Source organism: Hydractinia symbiolongicarpus, chromosome 5 (assembly GCF_029227915.1).
Source record: "Hydractinia symbiolongicarpus strain clone_291-10 chromosome 5, HSymV2.1, whole genome shotgun sequence".
Taxonomy (NCBI): domain Eukaryota; kingdom Metazoa; phylum Cnidaria; class Hydrozoa; order Anthoathecata; family Hydractiniidae; genus Hydractinia; species Hydractinia symbiolongicarpus.
Genome location: NC_079879.1, coordinates 25,790,600 through 25,808,433, shown reverse-complemented (window position 1 = coordinate 25,808,433; position 17,834 = coordinate 25,790,600). Strand labels below are relative to the sequence as shown.

The 17,834-nt window shown below is 33.5% G+C and overlaps 2 protein-coding genes across 2 annotated transcripts; both read right to left on the bottom strand.

The window, feature by feature from the left end:
- Positions 1-3,274: 3,274 nt before the first annotated feature.
- LOC130645665 (bromodomain-containing protein 8-like) lies at positions 3,275-9,763 on the bottom strand. Its single transcript, XM_057451723.1, has 13 exons — positions 9,628-9,763; positions 8,883-9,459; positions 8,763-8,803; positions 8,242-8,371; positions 8,028-8,086; positions 7,709-7,872; positions 7,493-7,576; positions 6,786-6,854; positions 6,650-6,692; positions 6,183-6,268; positions 5,384-5,432; positions 4,009-4,081; positions 3,275-3,499 (listed from the first exon to the last, which is right to left on the bottom strand). Exons 1-13 carry the CDS (start codon positions 9,709-9,711, stop codon positions 3,444-3,446), a joined length of 1,515 nt encoding a protein of 504 aa, XP_057307706.1. The 5' UTR covers positions 9,712-9,763; the 3' UTR covers positions 3,275-3,443.
- Positions 9,764-9,821: 58 nt separating this feature from the next.
- Positions 9,822-17,181, bottom strand: LOC130645666 (bromodomain-containing protein 8-like). The gene is made up of 10 exons (XM_057451724.1): positions 17,037-17,181; positions 16,418-16,502; positions 15,976-16,025; positions 15,546-15,586; positions 11,880-11,970; positions 11,596-11,676; positions 11,089-11,177; positions 10,934-11,003; positions 10,155-10,566; positions 9,822-9,929 (listed from the first exon to the last, which is right to left on the bottom strand). The coding sequence occupies exons 1-10, from the start codon at positions 17,120-17,122 to the stop codon at positions 9,909-9,911; spliced, it is 1,026 nt and encodes a 341-aa protein (XP_057307707.1). The 5' UTR covers positions 17,123-17,181; the 3' UTR covers positions 9,822-9,908.
- Positions 17,182-17,834: the final 653 nt, after the last annotated feature.

Genomic DNA, 17,834 nt, shown 5'->3' with positions numbered 1-17,834 from the left:
AAATAATATGCAAAATTTTGCACTGGCTTATAAATAATAATATTAATAAAACAAAATCGCCTAAACTATTTATCGGTTCAAACTTGAACGAACAACCTCTTGGACAAATATTTATAACTGTAACTTTTTCCTCTCTATAAAATGACAAATATATAGAATGTTCCCCAAACAGAGATTAACGGTTCTGACCAAACCTCGTTTACACAAAGATACATGACGCCCTGTGTATTGATGTATTTGGGTTACATAAGACTAGTCCTTATCCCTCTCACAGCTTTGGCTCTGAAACAAATAACAGACATTATAATAAAGATGACTATTTCTTTAGTATGGATGATCAAACAAATTGGTGACGAAAGCCCTTGTACTTGCTTCAGTTTTTTTACATTCCTTTTTCAATTTATTTTCTTCGAATTTAAGTGTAAAAGTCGGATAATTTATCGTTTTTTTTAAAAAAGGGGTAACATAATTTGGGCGGAAAATTAAAATTTTTGAAATCACTGAACTCAAAATCACGAAAATTTTTCAAAGTAACCAGCTAGTATAACCATTGAATAGCAAAATTTAAAATTTGGATGATGTCTTGCGTAGAAAAATGATCGGATCTTATGCTTTTCACCCCTGCGTATAAAATGACCCCCAGAAATTTTGATTTTTGGATATTCCGTATTTGTCCATGCGTATTTTTCTCAGCCTATAAATTAGTCAAATAGGATAAGACATGAGTCTAGAATATATGTATGTTTCTACAATAACATACTTCAACATCATCCAAGATACTTCTTTTGATTCTAAAGATTTATTATCATCCGAGACTACATATTTTTACTTTTGAAAATAAGCACATCTAGTTAAAATTCAAGTGTTCTCATAAAAAAACGTGTTCTTCCTCTAAAAGTTATTCCCACAAATAGATGTTTGTTCACATTCCCATGATCCGAGATTACATTTCTAAGAATATTTTTCCTCATTTAAACAGCTTAATTAATGAAAGGTGAGCCTATCAATAAAACACAAATTCGACCTGTCAGAACAAGAACCCGCTACCTTCCCTGAAATATTTTTTATGGGTTTCAAACAATTTTTCTGTGAATTACGAACCTTGGAGTGGCGCAATGAGCTCCCTGTGTCACTATGTGAACTAATCACATTTAAGAAATCAGAAAACAAAATTTACATTTCGTCAGCATATTTTCAGTAACCGCACGACTTGTCTACAATTATTACCTTTACTTTTGTAGGTACGCTCGTAAATTCTTGTAATGTCAACATGTCAATGCGGAAAAGCGATTTTAAATTAAGCAGAAAAGCTAAAAATAGTTAAGATAAGAAGAGAAATGAAAGAACATCTATTATTCCATGTTGCCGTCAGTTCCTCAATTCCTTAACAAGAATCCAGTTCCTCTATATTTAGATATAATTAACGAACACATCACGTACCTGAAGGTAAACATGCACGCCCTTTCATAGGTTTGTTGCAATTGGTTTGTGTTAACAATGGTACTGATAATAACTTCTTAGTGTTCCACTTTAATTACAGGCGCCTGACAATCTGAATCAAGATGCAGTTGGTCACGTAAGGTGTCACGTTTTTTTCCACGTAAGGTGTCACGTTTTTTTCCACGTAAGGTGTCACGTTTTTTTCCACGTAAGGTGTCACGTTTTTTTCCACGTAAGCTGTCACGTTTTTGTAAAAAACATTAGGGCTATTTTCCAGAATAATTTCGATGTTAATTTTAATTTTCAAAAATTGTTTGCACAATTAGAATAGCTTGTATGTACGTGTAATTTACTGCAGTTGCGCGATTAAAGAAAAACATGTCCATTCATTAGACTCACTAAGATTTGGGCATTTCCTGTTGTGATGTTTGAATCTGAAAGAAGAAGCCATATTGTGCAAGTTGTTAGCAAATTTTAGCATGTTATTAGTCGGAAGGATATTCCCCGCCACCAATGCTAGATATTCAAGATATTTCTCGCAAACATTTTAAACCTCTTATTTACTCACATTAACACACATAAAAACAACTCGCGAAGCACCACTTCTATTTCGGGCATCTCCCTCGCCTTTAAAATGAATAATTTCCGGCGCGTTATATTTCCAACAAAAGAAAAAACAATTTAACGGTCAGTGATTTTAATCATTTCTTGGCTGTTGTTGTATCGTAATTTGTTTGTGAAGGCAGTTCGCATGCTAAATTACAAGCATCGAGAGAACCTGTTCTTTGCGCTTGTGCAAGCGAGTTTTTGTGTTGGTGTAAGCAAGTCTAGATATATGTAAATCAGCATGAAGAAATCGAGACTAGAGTAACAAGCTGTAATATCTCATAAAACGACACGTTCGTTTTTAACTTCAATCTTAGTGCAATGAAGCAATTAGTTACCAAACAGCTGTCTCATACGCGTGCGCAGGAGCTAAAACAAAACATGAACCTACCAAGCACCTTTGATTCTTGTAGTCAAGCTGACACATTCACGATCTTAAGGAAATGGTCACACATTATTATAAGCGAGATAAAGACTATATCTAATTAATAAGGAACGTCATGCGTTGAAAAAGAACACGTTTCGGTACATCCTGTGTAACCTTATAGAAACAGAAGAAGAGAAGTTGAGGTAATGTTTCCGCATTACTGTCAAAACTTTCAACAGTTTGTAAATAGATTGACAAGTGGACAATCACAACAACAGTAATCAACAATCAATTCCACATACAAGACAGTGATCGGAGCACAACCACACCATTTAAAATTAACCTTCAGCTCGTTGTCGGAACAAAAAAAAACGTAAGAGAGCAAAGTGCAGTAATTAGCTTTGTTTAGATTTCACTGATTTGACAGACTGGAGAGTGAGTTGATGAATTGGGTAGCTTGTGGTTAGGAAATGATTTCTGATTTCCCCTTACAGCTTTCTAACCACCATTAAAAATTAGACGACGAATCACGAAGATGAGCCTCACAGTTTAAAACCAATAACTTTTGAGGACTAGGTTATGACAAGTGCTCTACAAAGAGATTGAGTTAGCCTATCTAAAGATGAACCATTTAGGTGTTTCCCTTTGCCAGTTAATATTTTTTTGGCCAAAAAAAGGTATTTCAAATACAGGTTCGTATTCTAAGGTTTAAAGTGAAAAATGAATTAAACAATTTTCTTTCACCGAATAAAACACGCAAAATGCGAGATATTAAAAACATTTAGATGAAAGGACAGACAGCAACGCAAGTCAAACCTTTTCGACGGGTACTTCAAATATCACTGTAAAAAAAACACAAAATTTCATTATCATATTTTTTTCTTTCTTAATTAATCAGTCTTAAATTACTATGTATTGTTGCATTGTCTTTCTCTTTGGTTGGATGCGCCATGCACAGATCATTTGTTTATATAAGGAAGAACCCTCGTCATTTTGTGACAATCAGCGGACACACAATGTGCAGTAGATCTTACAATGAAAGAAACGTAAAGCCAGATTTCGATGATTGCCGCGTGTGGCCAGGGGCTATAAATAATTAAAAGCAAATTATTTACATGTGGAACTCAATCAGTGCGAAAGAAAAATTTTTCTTATAAGCTAATCACTATGCCTATAAAGTCAGGACAAATAACATGCTACGACACTCTCTGATTTCCAAACGGCATTTACTTGGATAAGCATAGAAAAGCATCCACAAAGGAGAACCGTATTAAGCACCCGATATTTGCCCGCACGTTATCACGATTTTGTGATTATGAAAAAAAAGGACATTCTCTACTTTCCTATGGATATTTGCAGCTTGAACGGATTATAATAAACAGACAAAGAGAACAGGAAAACTAAAAGAAAAAAAACGGTTTGCGTTCTGTGCGGTGGTTTGTGCAGAGTGTAGTGGTTGGTGCTTATACTACTCAATGGAAGTGTTTATTTGTTTACCTGCGTTTGTATCATCTTACAATACCACAAAAGTGCAAGTATTGCAGTTAAAACGCTCTTAAGTTCGTGAAAAAAAAGGGTAGAAGCGAAACAATTACCGTCGATTTTCCCACGTAAAAATTTTGAATCGCGTTCAGTGGTTTGCACCATCAACTGCGTTGAGATGAAGGACTAAAACAAATAACAACAACAATTAAAAAAATAAATAAATATTGTAAAGCAGATGAAATATATTGCAGCAGGGAGTCTAGCATAACTCGAAAGTACATAAAGTGGTACTCGACGCCCTCGACGCAATCAAGTATTCAGTCTAACAGTTATATCAGATGTATTTGAGTTACACGGCACACCAGAAAAAACAAACAAAAAAACAAACAAAAAAACAAAAAAAACAACAACACAGTTATGTACATATTTATTTTTAAAAAAATAACCCCTTATCACTTAAATTATTTTGGTCTGACAGCTTTGTTCTGCTGATTGCCGCCAAACTAACAGTAATACTTCAGTGACATTCTATTTTTGTTTTGCATCTCTCGATTCAGGTTTGGTTAAAAGCTGAAATAATTATTGCACTTTCATTACGCCCTCGTGGTGACATTTATTAGAGGATAAAACATGATAGGTTCTTAAAGTCTATACAATTCTTAGATACAGAAGTTACAGCTGTACCTGGCTTGCGCTTTAATATTTTTATTTAACATGTCAAAATGGTCAAATGGCGCGCGCACGTACTCCAGGAGAACAGTATATATTTAAAATTTGCTAGTGGCATTCTCTAGCGTTACCGCACAACAGCAACGGTGTAACCTGCAGTTTGGATTATTCGAAGTGTTTTTAATTGTAGAACTGTTGTAAAAAACACCTTTTTGAAATATAAAAGTATTAATTAATCCGAAAAATGTGATAATCTGACAAACAATGAAAAAAAGGAAAAAATACTGAATTAAAACTTTTGTATGGCGCCATTTACTCGGTTGTTTATCAAAAGCAATCGCGTGAATGCGATTACACCGTATGACTAATAGCATTTACAAACAAACAAAGTGCTTCAATGAAGTGTTTGAACCAGTGATCACATCCCGTAGCAAGGCGTGCTCATGCAAAAAACTAACAAATTTAATGCCGTGTTGTTGTCAACAGATGAAATCTACAACCAGCATTTACGTCATCGTCAATCCTACTAATTGCTAGATTTGCTGTTGTTTATATCGTCATTTTGAAATCAAATTATTCATCATGATAGTACTAAGTATCTGTCACTCATTCAATTATTTGTTTGTTTACGAGATACGTTTTTTTTCTTATAAGAAACAAGTTTATAACCAACACGAGGCTTAGATTATATGTGCTCGCAAAGGTTAAAATTTTCTGAATGTGAGAGCAGAATCATTTTTATAACAAAAGGAGGGTGGGTGGGTGGTTGGGTGGGGGCAGATTGCTAAACAACACTAAAATTTGAAATTTTCTGACCTGGATTTGTTCCATGACGTCATCACGCATTTCCTGTGCCATACGGTACCTAAAACAAAAAATTAATTTATTTAATGGAAGGTGTGGCCAGGACGTGGAATGTAGAAAAGGGAAGTGTAAACAGGAAGAGCGGAAAAAATATTTATGGCTCCCACTTAGCCAAGAAATCAATTTAGTAATAAGTCATGAAGAGAAAGTTTGAGAGTGCTTAGCCTCACAAACATACTTGAGTTGAATGTGTTCATAAAGAGCTCCTTGAAAAACTGTTCCATCGCCAAAAGCTAAATCACTTAACAGAACACTTTTCAAAACAAACAGGAATTTAAGACATCCAGAGCACGCATAAAATCTATTTCGAAATAAACCTTCGGACAAGGTCGAATTACATAGAGGTTAGGCAATAGAGACAGATGACAGACTTTTCGTTCTCTTACAAAAAAAGTTATTAACCCTATGATACTTTGGTGGGAAGGGCACAAAGTGCTCGCAGCAAATGTAATTTGTTTTGGATAGCATTGTTGAAATTTGGTGACTTTTCCGTAATTTTATTACAGATTTAAGAAAAAAAATGTGGGTGAAAAAATTCAATTTCCTGGAATTTCCTGCCTTTTTTGAATAAAGAGTCTGGAATGAGTTTGTACTAAGACGTTCTACAACTGTGCCAACTTGCATCACTTAAGCATAAGTGGTCAGGATTTATGACCCGCGGGCACTTTGCGCTCCCCACCCCCAGGGTTAACTTTGAGATTTTTTTCACTTTATCATATAGGGAGGAGAACTGAAGTAATTGCATACTTACACGTCGTGTTCTTTTCGGTTATACATGAGAGCGTTTTGAAACATCAACATAATATCACGCTGAAATTCTGTCGTCGTATGGATGACCTAAACAGGACCAAAATCACCATAGTAACAAGAGTTAATAAATAATTTTTCCTCTCCACCCTTCGGCTAATTCTGATCATCACCCCATTTAACATTTATTTCTTTTTTAGTTTTTTCAACTTCAAAATCATGTATTAACGGCGAAAACAGTGTATTATTCGATTACGATGAAAAACAAGCTGGCTTACGGTTTTCTTTATTTTGGCGACTTCCAGAACACTTTCCCAGTATATTCACTATTTTAAACGCCTTTTCACCCTTTTACCCTACATCATTCCTGTATATTTGACATCTAAAACTTTCTAAGATGTTTAAATCGTCCTGATTCAGTTTCCTTTCTCTTTTCTTTATTTAGAGAACAAAAAGGAACGCAATACTTACGCCAGTTTCAATATTTTTCTTGATCAACGACAAATCCATCGGTCTAAAAAATAATTTTTTAAAAACATAATAAAGACAAATTAGAGACACGACCTTCGATTAAAATAATCAAGTGACATGATCACGTGGCATATACCTGAAAATAATGGACGAATAACCAGGAGCCTCTTCATCTGTGACTGGATGCAGAAAAACATTAGCGTATCTAAAATCAGCACGGTATATAAAACGCAACTGTGTTTCAGGTGGAAAACAAAACAGAGTAGCATTCGACAGTTTTACTAAACAGGTTGGAGAAAAGCTGTTCAGGTCTACAATTTCTTTATATTAGTGCCATCAAGCTAATGTCTCAAACCTTTGAGACGCGACATAAAGACATAAGCATTCTTTTTAAAAATTCCGCAGAAAATATAAAACATACAGTACAATCTTTTTGATTTGAATTTTACAAAAAGAAAATAAAAGTATAAATTATAAATGTAATCCAATTGCAGAGATTAAGAAGAGAGTTTCTTAAATTTCACAGTGATTTTGTAATTAAATAAATTAAAGATGTTTTCGAATTACGCAAATTCGAATTAGAGAATTTGTATCTGGTAAACGATCGAATTATGAAGGTTTTCGAATTAAGGAGTTCCGAATTAGACAGATTGCATCAAGTAAACGATCAAATAAAATATTTCTTCAAATAACTTTATGAACTGACAAAATACAATATTTAGCTATCAAATGGTTTCTTGATTGTTACAGTTTTCTCAGAAGTTTTTGTTAAGAAAAACCTCCCAAACTTATTTGCAGAACCTACAGATGCATAATACCATTCATCCAGAAAAACATACGTACTTATGGCTAGCCGCAGCCTTCCATACTAGCATGATACTCTTCCGCCATGCTCTTTGTTGTTGTGCTGTTTCTGGATCACAGTTGCTAAATCAAAAAATTTGTAGTTGCAACTAAAAAAAATGTTACTTGTGATAAAATTAACACAATTTTCTCATCATCGCATGGATAAGAGATATTATAGACATCTCAAGGACTAAACAATACAGTTTGCTATACCTTCCCGTGCTAAGAGCTGGACTTGCTGGTGATGGAATGGAGGGTGTTAATGGTGTTTTAACTTTCCGATCAATTGAATCATCCGTAGTGTCTAGTTCACTGTCCTTCAAGTCAGCTGATACATCAGGCTCCGCTTCTTCGCTTCGCTCTAAATCTTCTTCACTCTAACAAAATTTTAAAAAGATTTATATCGTTACAAGGAAAGAAAATATACACTGAAAAGATATTTCACACACCTTATGTAAATTAAAAATGATTTAAAAATAGACAAAGCATGGCTAGGTCATATTTAAGTGCGCTATCACTTTATGGCACCTACCACAATGTCAACCTTCAGTGAACCTGATAAAGTTTTTTTTCTTCCACGTCCAGCTCGACCTAAAACATAAAAAATGTTGGCACACTAAGAATTTTTTAACTATTTAGTACAGTCAAATGTTTCACATACTTAAATGGATTTTTAGCAAGAGCAGTTCCACTGCTTTCCAAAAAGTGTAGTTAGTGTTAAATACTACAAAATTAAAACAAATCACCTTTTTTCTTTTTGTTTTTGGGCGAGGTTGCTAGGGGTAACTCTAAGTGATCAGATACAGCTATTTGTTCAACTACTCTCTTTTTTGGAGGTGGTTCTTCTGGAGTGCTATCCACTGATACGGTATCGTTCTGAAAGTTTTACAATATATGATACTGTTACTCAATGACTGTAATTTTTATACTGGTTTTGGATCAGCATTTAAACGCATATTTGATTTGGAAGAATTTTAGGTATCAGTATTATTCTATATTGTAATAATAGATTCCGAGGATGCATGTATTTGATGTATTTGCAAATTGAATTTTTGTTGTCACTAATAACATGGAATTTTTTTGTCCTTACAGGGGGAATAGACACGACTTATTATTTTTTAAAAAAACAAAGAAAATTAAATCAATTCTAAAAAATCACTACTTTTTAAGATAAAGCATAAAAATAACAGTTCTATTTTAAAATTTTCAGGGTTGCTTTAAGTATAATGTTGTGTGAATGAAAACATGATAGCGCAGTTGTACTGACCTTTTTTTTTGCTGATTCATTCACTTCGATTGTCAAAGGTTCTACAAAGACAAGAGAACGTTTACGTCAAACAATAGTGAAACAAATCAAAAACAAACCCAAGAATTATTAAAGATTTACCAGTTTTACTTGGAGTTCGACCCTTTTTAACCACTTCTTGTGTTTTAACATTGGTTTCTGCTCCTGCATCCGGTTTTACCTCTTCTGTTTTGGAGATTGGTGGAGCTTCTTCCTGAGGTTCCTCTTTTATCGGTTCTTTTTTAACTGATTCCTTTTTAACTGGCTCTTTTTTAACCGGCTCTTTTTTAATTGGCTCCTTTTTAATCAGTTCTTTTTCAACTAATTCTGTTTTAGCAAGTTCTTTTTTCTCTTCGGATTTTGTTTCAGACAATTTTCTTTTTGATGATTTGCTGTTTATGGGTTCGTTTAGAGGGGCAATTTTAGGCGTGGGGGTAACTTTGGTTTCTGGTGAAGGCTTTACTTCACTTTTAACATCTGCAGCCAAACTAGGAGAGACCTTAGAGTCTGTTTGCTTAACCTCAGATTCATTTTTTTTCGTTACCGACCTTGGTGTGTTTGTTTTTAATGGTGGTACTGACGTTTGCAACGTGACTGGTGTTATTTGTTCAGATTTGGATGGAGCTGTTTTTATAGGTTCGTTTAATGTACCTTTTGCCGAAACTGATTTTGCTGCAGCCTGCATGGAAAAAAATAAAGTACACAAAATATAAGTGATACCACACCTAATTTAAAGCTATGGTGTTTAGTAAATAACATCAACAAAAAATTAGGTCAACAAAAAATATTAACAACCAGAAAGTAAGTTTTATTTTTACTAGGTAAAATTTTAGCGATAAAAATTTACCTGAGGCGTTGGCAGCTTAACATTATTGCTAGGTACCGTTACAGATGGAGGTGCATTATTTGCTTCCAACAACTTTGAGAGCATAGGTGCAGTTCCAGGTCCCTTTGTATCCGCAGGTTGTGCTTTTTTATACGCTTCATATGACTCTTTTGTGACATGGTGAGGGTCTAAACAGACCACAAATTAACAGCAGGTATATAATACATAGATTTACCAAGTGAGCTAAGTGGATATTTAATATTCCAAAGAGTTAAACCAGTAACAAAAAATATTAATATTATTTACTTACTTTTAATAGGTTCCTAAAAAAAATAGAAATAATTTTTTTATATTTGATAAATGGTGAAATCAGATTCAACCACAAGACATTAAATCGAATGCTCAAATGTATCGAGTCAAGAACAAAAACCAATATTGCCTCAAGAAATAACGTGTAAAGAAAATGTAACATAAACAAATTCCCTGTTAATCATATATTTGTACCAAAAAGCTTACCAATGAATATATTTGGACAACAAAAAACCTACCTTTAAAGTGTTATTTATATGTTGTGCCTGAGCTTTAATTTCCGAGGCTGGTGATGATAGAAGGTTGGAAAGAAATGACTTCTCTTTAGCTTCTGCAGCAGCTGTCCGTACTGGTGTTGAAGGAACAGATACATTCACATTTTGTTGTTGTTGCTCAGGTTTAGTAATTAACAACCCACGAGGTTGAACAATACTTCCCATGGAATCATGTTTTACTGTCATATTTTGAACTTGTGCAGGACTAGGGCCAACAGTGGTTGCATATAAGGAAACATCAGCAGAAGTCGTAATATTTGAGGAAACTGACGATGATACTACAGTTGATGTTACAGCAGTTGATGTTGAAGTAGTGGTAGGATTATGGTGGTATTTAGCATTGTGTTTTTGTCGTTGCTCAATGTAACTTTTAAATCTGAAAATAAGAAGTTTAGTTTTTTTAATACACATTGTTCAAAGTGTTAATAGATCAACAGCAACCTGTATTATTGACATACTAAAGCCAAAATATAACAAAGCATATGAAAAAAGCAGAGCTTTATGAATTAAGATTTCACCCCCATGATGTTTCGTACATACGTTAATACACACATTCATAGATATATCTTATTAGATTAGTAAAATGCAAAAATTTAGGAATTTACAGAACCATCAAAATGTGACCACGAAAACCTAAATATCACCTAAATATCATGCCAAAAATAATGCCACTTAGTTTAAAAATACTCCTGAAATACGTATAATACCACTAAAAAATAAAATACAACATCAAAGCAACCTACTTTTCAGTTTCTTTTGCTGCTCTTTGAGGTCTAGACGGTGTGTTCTGTGATGCTGGAGATGAAGAAACAGCTAAAATAAAGAAAATTTGAAGCAGGGTAAGGACAGCAACAAATAATGTAGCAACATCAGACAAACAAAAATAAACATAAATTACCACTCGCTGCTTGTAATGTAGTTTTTACACTTAGTTCTTCAAGTGGAGGATCTTCCTTAATTAGTTGTTCTAACTGCACATTTTCATCACTATTGAAAAAAAGTAAGATAGTTATACCAAATTTTTAAAGTATATTTTTTTTTAAAGGTGAACGATTTTAAGCATATCCAGGTTCAGATTTACTAAAAAGCCAAACATTAAGCATAATATTGAAGCTCAATTCAGAAAAGTCATATCTGGTAAGCTTTTTCATATAAAAATGATCAATTATCCATCCCAGAATAGCATTGTATCGTTTTTTAGAAGAACACACTTAGCATACCTTAACTATAATTAAACATTGTCCTGAAAATTGTTCTGTGCTCTATGAATTCTTGATCAAAAATAATAAAATAATTTCTAGTAAAAAAGGAACTCTGGACGGACTTACATAAAAAGCAGTATTATAACCTGTTAAAAATTATGTACTAAAATTAGTTAATGAAACAAAATTTAAAAATTTCATACCTTTGCATTGCTTGCAATATCCTAGGAAGTTCATCATCAAGCTTTCCACTTTGAATTTTATGAATATCACTTTTCAATTTTCTAAAATGTAAACAAAACCTTTCCAATTTGCTCTATATTTTTAACAAAAATAAAGGCTATGTGTGAAAATGATGGACAAACAAGGCTACTATAGAAAATTGCTGTTTTCATTACCCCACTCTCCAATGTTAAAAATTCCATAAAATTTGCCCATTCTGCTAATTTTAATTCCACACCCTCCCTACAAATTACAGATCACTTACTTATATCTTTCTCTTTCAGCTTTTATAACACGATCCAATTCCTCAATTCTTTCAAAGGTTAATTTCCGTAGGATTTGTTCAGCAGGAGTTTCTAGTTTGCAATTATTATTATTATTATTATTATTATTCATCTTTATACAGGTTTATCTACGTCAGTATAATATATACAAGATATATGTAAATGTTACTGTTATCAATGAGAGACCTGTGTAAAACAAAAATAACAAAATATAAAATTTTCGAAGTAAGATTAAACGGAGAGAAATAAAAATTCGCGGATATTGAAAAATTTAAGAGAATAAACATTGAGAACCATATATGAGAAAATTAAAAATATTGTGAAAGACTTTGTGCGAAAAATTTTCAGGTATATCAAGAAACACGATGTAAGAAACGACGGATGACGTCATCACACAATCCATACATTTGGCAGTGAGAGGACGTGGAAATTGTATTGTTTGTGTCGATGGCGTCAACCGTTCCCTCCCACATCGTGGATGAACCAGAAAAGTTTAAAAATCATAATTGTTTATTAGTTTTTTAAATAAATTAAAATTAGTTTCTTTCCTAATACTAACAGGTAGGAAGTTAAAAATAGCTGCTCCCTGATAATATGATAATTTCCTCCCAGTTTCAGATTTAATTGATGGGAGCCGAAGTGAACAGTTCTTTCCTCGAGTGTTTATCGAGTGGTTGATCATAACATATTTCCCATCAGTTTCGAAATGTAATGATTTGAAGACGTCAATAACAATTTTTCTTTTCAGTCGTATTGTGAAAGTTGGCCATTTTTTACGATTTTTGACAATGAATTTTGCTTTCAGAAATAACGATTCGAATTTCAATCGCCATGTATCGTTCATGCCACCATAAACAGGGTAGCAGTAGAAAATTAGAGGTTGAATCATTGACGTGAATATCTTCTCAGCAACAATTGGTGAAATGTTATGTCTTACTTTCTTGAGCATTTTGAGCCTTGAACTAACCCGCCTGTACATTCGTTGAAGGTGAGAGCTCAAGTTTAGATGGCTATCCATGATTACACCAAGATATTCGTAGAACGCAGGCTGGTGGATTTCATTGTTATTGATTGTCATATTGATCTGGGTGTTACGTGATCGAGAAGTAAATGTTACAAATTCTGTTTTTCCTTTTTTTGGGTTTAGGATAAGACAGTTATCTTGCATCCATCTGAACACTTTTTCAGCATCTGAGTTTATACATTTTTCGATCTCAGTTAGCGATTTGTGTGAAAAATAAATCACTGTGTCATCAGCATACATTAATACGTTGCAGTAATTTAGCTGGATCGGAAGGTCGTTTATAAGAAGGACAAATAGCAGAGGTCCCAATATCGAACCTTGGGGTACACCATGGGTAACAAACTCCTTCTCAGAAAGTACTCCATCAACGTTAACGATTTGGCTTCGGTGAAACAAGTAGCTAGATATCCAATCAACCTCTTTACCAAGTATGCCATAGTAAGGAAGTTTGTAAAGTAAACAACTGTGGTTAACAGTGTCAAATGCTTTTCTCAGGTCCATAAACAGGGCACCTGTTACTTTGCCTTTGTCCATGTTTTAGCGGATGTTATTTGTAAGTTTGGTAACTGCATCACTAGTCGATCTTTTCCGGCGGAAGCCATACTGGTGTTTGCTCAGGAAGAAGTTTTCCTCCAGGTAGTCAGCTAGTTGGTTATAAACAACTCTTTCGATGGTCTTCGACAGGATGTTGAGCACAGAGATTGGACGGTAATTATCAATATTACTGCGATCTCCATTTTTAAACACAGGGTTAATTTTTGCAGTTTTCTCTGATGTTGGAAAGGTGCCAGATAACAAGCTTGCATTTATTAAGAACGTAAGTGGTGCTGCAATTACGGGAGCAATATCCTTTACAATTCTTGCAGGTGATGTGTCCAGACCTGCCGCTTTCGATGCATTTGTCGATTCTAAGATTTTTAATGTTTCTCGGACTGTTAATTCTTTAAACTTAAATGTTGCATTAGTTCGGTTTATATCCTTCAGGGGGTCCCGATGGTCAAACATTTTCTATGTGTAATTAATGGTTTTACAGTTCATTAATTTGGATCCGACTTTCGTAAAAATTTGATATACATTTGGGATTCGATACATTTTCCCCATTGATTTTGAAAAATTTACTTGGAGCACATGTACCCTTAGTAGGATAGCAGTTTTTGATTTGCTTCCAGAAGTCGCTAGGTTTGTCAGTGGATTGCTTAAATACATTTCTGATGTGGTTTGCTTTTGCAGCACGTATCTTTTTTGTTACAGTATTTCTGAGTTTCTTATAATTGTCCCAATGAGCATCAAGGCTAGTTTGTTTAAAGCGGCGTAGTTGATAATCTCTTATGTGCATCAACTGACGTATTTCTCGTGTCAACCAGGGACTAGGCTTTCCCCCGAACATTTTTCTCCTTCAGTGGTGAATGTTTGTTGATGGTAGATGTGACGTAATTTTTGAATAAATCCCAGCCTTTGTTGAAATTGACAGCTAAACAGTTTTCCCAAGGTATGTTACGAAGTTCGTTCTGTAAGTCTTCTTTGTTGTATCGAGAGTAATCACGCGCCGTTATTCTTTTTGGTTGATAGCGTTTACAGTTCATTTTTCTATTGATGCCAATTAAACCATGATCACTTACAGAATTTGTGTGCACCAATGTATTGGTAATTACTATTTTGTTTGTCGTATAGAACAAATCGATAAGTGTTTTACTGTTCTTTGTTATTCGCGTGTATGACTTTATTAACTGACTGAAACCGTGCAGTTTTACAAGATCTCTCAAGTCGCAATGGTCTCCGGGGACCTTATAATTGCAGTTAAAGTCCCCGCACATAATCGTTTCTTTGTTCTCTGCTGTAATCGCATCCAAAATATTGTTAAATTTTTCAACAAAGTTTCTGTCGAGGTATTTTGAGTTATCAGGGGGTCGGTAGCATGAAGAAATGAGCAACGGTTTCGATTTTTTGGGGAAGAATTCAATCCATAGAAATTCAATTCCTTCAATTTCTAAATCATCTCTCCTGTTGTAGTTCAGATCGTCCCGAATATAGAGTGAAACTCCTCCATGGCCTTCAACAATTACACGGTCTTTTCGTTCGAGTGTGTACCCCGGAATCTTTAATTGTGCATCTGTAACAGTGTTGTTTGTGTGAGTTTCGGAGAAACTGATAATATGAACAGAGTTTTTGGTATCTAACAAGAATGATTTTATGTGATGTAACTTTTCTTCGATCCAATTAATATTTTGGTGCATGATTTTAAATCCTTTCTTACCAATAAATCCAGAAATTTCAGGATCAAGTGAATTTATGATATATTTAGGATCAGCAGGAGTACAGTCAACACAGAAAAATCTCTCTTCATCACAAACAAATTTATCATTTAAACATTTCAAGTGAGATAAATTTTTACACGTATAACATTTCTCTGATGTTTGATTTCCTCTGATAGTTTTCCCACAACTATTACAGGAAACATTGTTGACTAATGCCAAAAACAACAGCAACAAAAAATTTAACACAGAAAACACGTCTGTACGGACAGCCACCATTATGATACGCTCATTAAATAAAATATTAAATAACAAGTAAACATGCTGAACATAACTTTGGCACATAAAGAAAATAGTTAATATGAACTCACCAACATTTCCCGATTCTGACGATGCACCTCTAACTTTTCGTCTTAACAAAAACAAAATGGTTTAAACCTTTATTTCACTCCCATTTCATTCCCATTATTATAATTATTATTAATATTATTTACTCAGGGTAGCCTCTTTAATTCCTAATGATATTGTTATCAAAGGAAATGTAAAGGGGTCCTAGCGCATTTAATGCTTCCATTTGAGCTATACATAAGGCATACAAACACAACTGCTGCTCAGCTACACAACCACCTCAAATATCAATCCCATTCTCATGCTGAATGTTAAGCAGAAAGGACAATTCACACTTTTAGTCTCTGGCAAAAATCAGCCATGAATTGAACCAACAAGCTCCAGAACTGGAGGAAACGCACTACACAAGGTGACTGGTGAGTGATTTTCACCGAAAGAAGAAAAAGCCCTTACTTGGCTACTGAGGCAGTGTTTAACAATTCATTATACTTGATTGCAAAATTCTAAAGAGAAAAATGTAATATGAATTTTAGTTGTATTAAATTAAAAAGTAAATGATAGCATATGTCTTCATATTAATCTGGATTTCTACTTTATACACAAAATAAAGAGAGCAGTAAACTTAAATCATGAATTTTACTCTTCCTATCAGAGATATTTTAATGTGAAAATTAATATGAAAGAATTGCATTAATTATAATTATAATTATAATAAGCAGAATAACATAATGTGTTATACTATTAGATACTTTCGAAAATTACTATAAAATACAATAAAATTGTCCATATGTGTTTGTCCAAGATTGGAGCATCTTATTTACTTTAAGAACATGCATGAATATTTCACCTAAATATCTGCAGCTAAGGGATTATACATCATCTAGGACTAAATTACCTTTTGGGAAAACCAATCAGCAGGTCTTTTCTTTTCTTCTTCACATGCCTCAAGAATCAATCGCATTGTACGACTTACAGATACCCTAGAATACAAAAGTGGGTTTAGTATAAAATATTTACAATGGCAAATTAAAATATACAACTGTTTAAATAATAATAATAATTATTAATTTCTTATAAGTAAAGTAGAGTGTGCACAAAAAAAAATTTGAGAAATTCGACCTTGGCACAGTTTGTGTTATTTCTTTGTGTAGTTTTGCGAAGAGTCTTTCAGCATTATCTTTTAAATGACGTCAACGACTAGCTTGTGTTGTAGCAATCGTAACTTTTTTTATGGCTTATATTTTTTAAAGCAGAAAAGTGACTTTGTTTCATCACAATAAAAGGAAGATAATCAGTAACAAAAAAATATTATGTTTTAATTTAAAATTTAAATTTAAAATTTAAACTTTGTTTTGACGATATATAAGAAATATTTTTACAACACAAGATCAAAATAAACTTATATATCTCATTTTTGCAACATTATTTCAGCTATTAGAGATAAGGAAGTTAAGACTGAGAGAGTCGCTTGCTCGAATAAAAAATATACTATGTTAATCAATTAACTTAATTACCAGTTTTGATCTCCGCTTCTTGTCACACAGCATGCCAGTACAAACTTTTCCTTTGTAGACCAGTCATCCAATTCATTTGCAGCCATTTTTACTTTCTAAAATCTGTTTTTAAATAATAAATCTAAATAAAGGGCTTAAAAGTTACACTAAATTCGGTCAAAGAAAAAAACCTTGGCAGAAGAAACCTTAGCAAATCAAAAAATCTTGAAATCGAGTAATTTAAATGACTTTTTGCATAATACTTCTGCTTTTCTACATTCTTGAGATGTCAAGCTCTTATCCTATACTGTCTGATTCTGAAGTTATAAACTCCAGAAGACTACAATACCAAATATGGGATGGGTATATAATACTACCAAAGTCTGTGCACTATGGTTTGGACAACAGAGTTAAAATTTGAATTTTTATAGGAGCTTTTTTTAGAAGCCAGTCGAATCTTAACAGGTCCTGGCCATTTAGTTTTTAAGCCCTCTTTAGTTTGTTCTTATTTTGTTCTTTCTAGTCTTTCTTATTAGTCTAGTAGTTCAGTTAGTAGGTCGGTTATTCAGCCTTGGAAATAAAATTTTATAAAAGGTTAAAAAAACACATTTTATTGAGAATCGTTTTACGTTTAAAAATCTCGTTCCTGAAAATTTATAATCTGTGAAAATTAAAAAAAAAAGAAGAATAAAAAACAGTAATTAAAAAGTTAAAAAGTGATCTCCAATAGAATTTGCTAAATACATTAGAGATGGAAGTCTTAAACGAAAGCAGACTTCCATTACAGGTCACTTGGTCTGAAAGATTATTTCACACTTC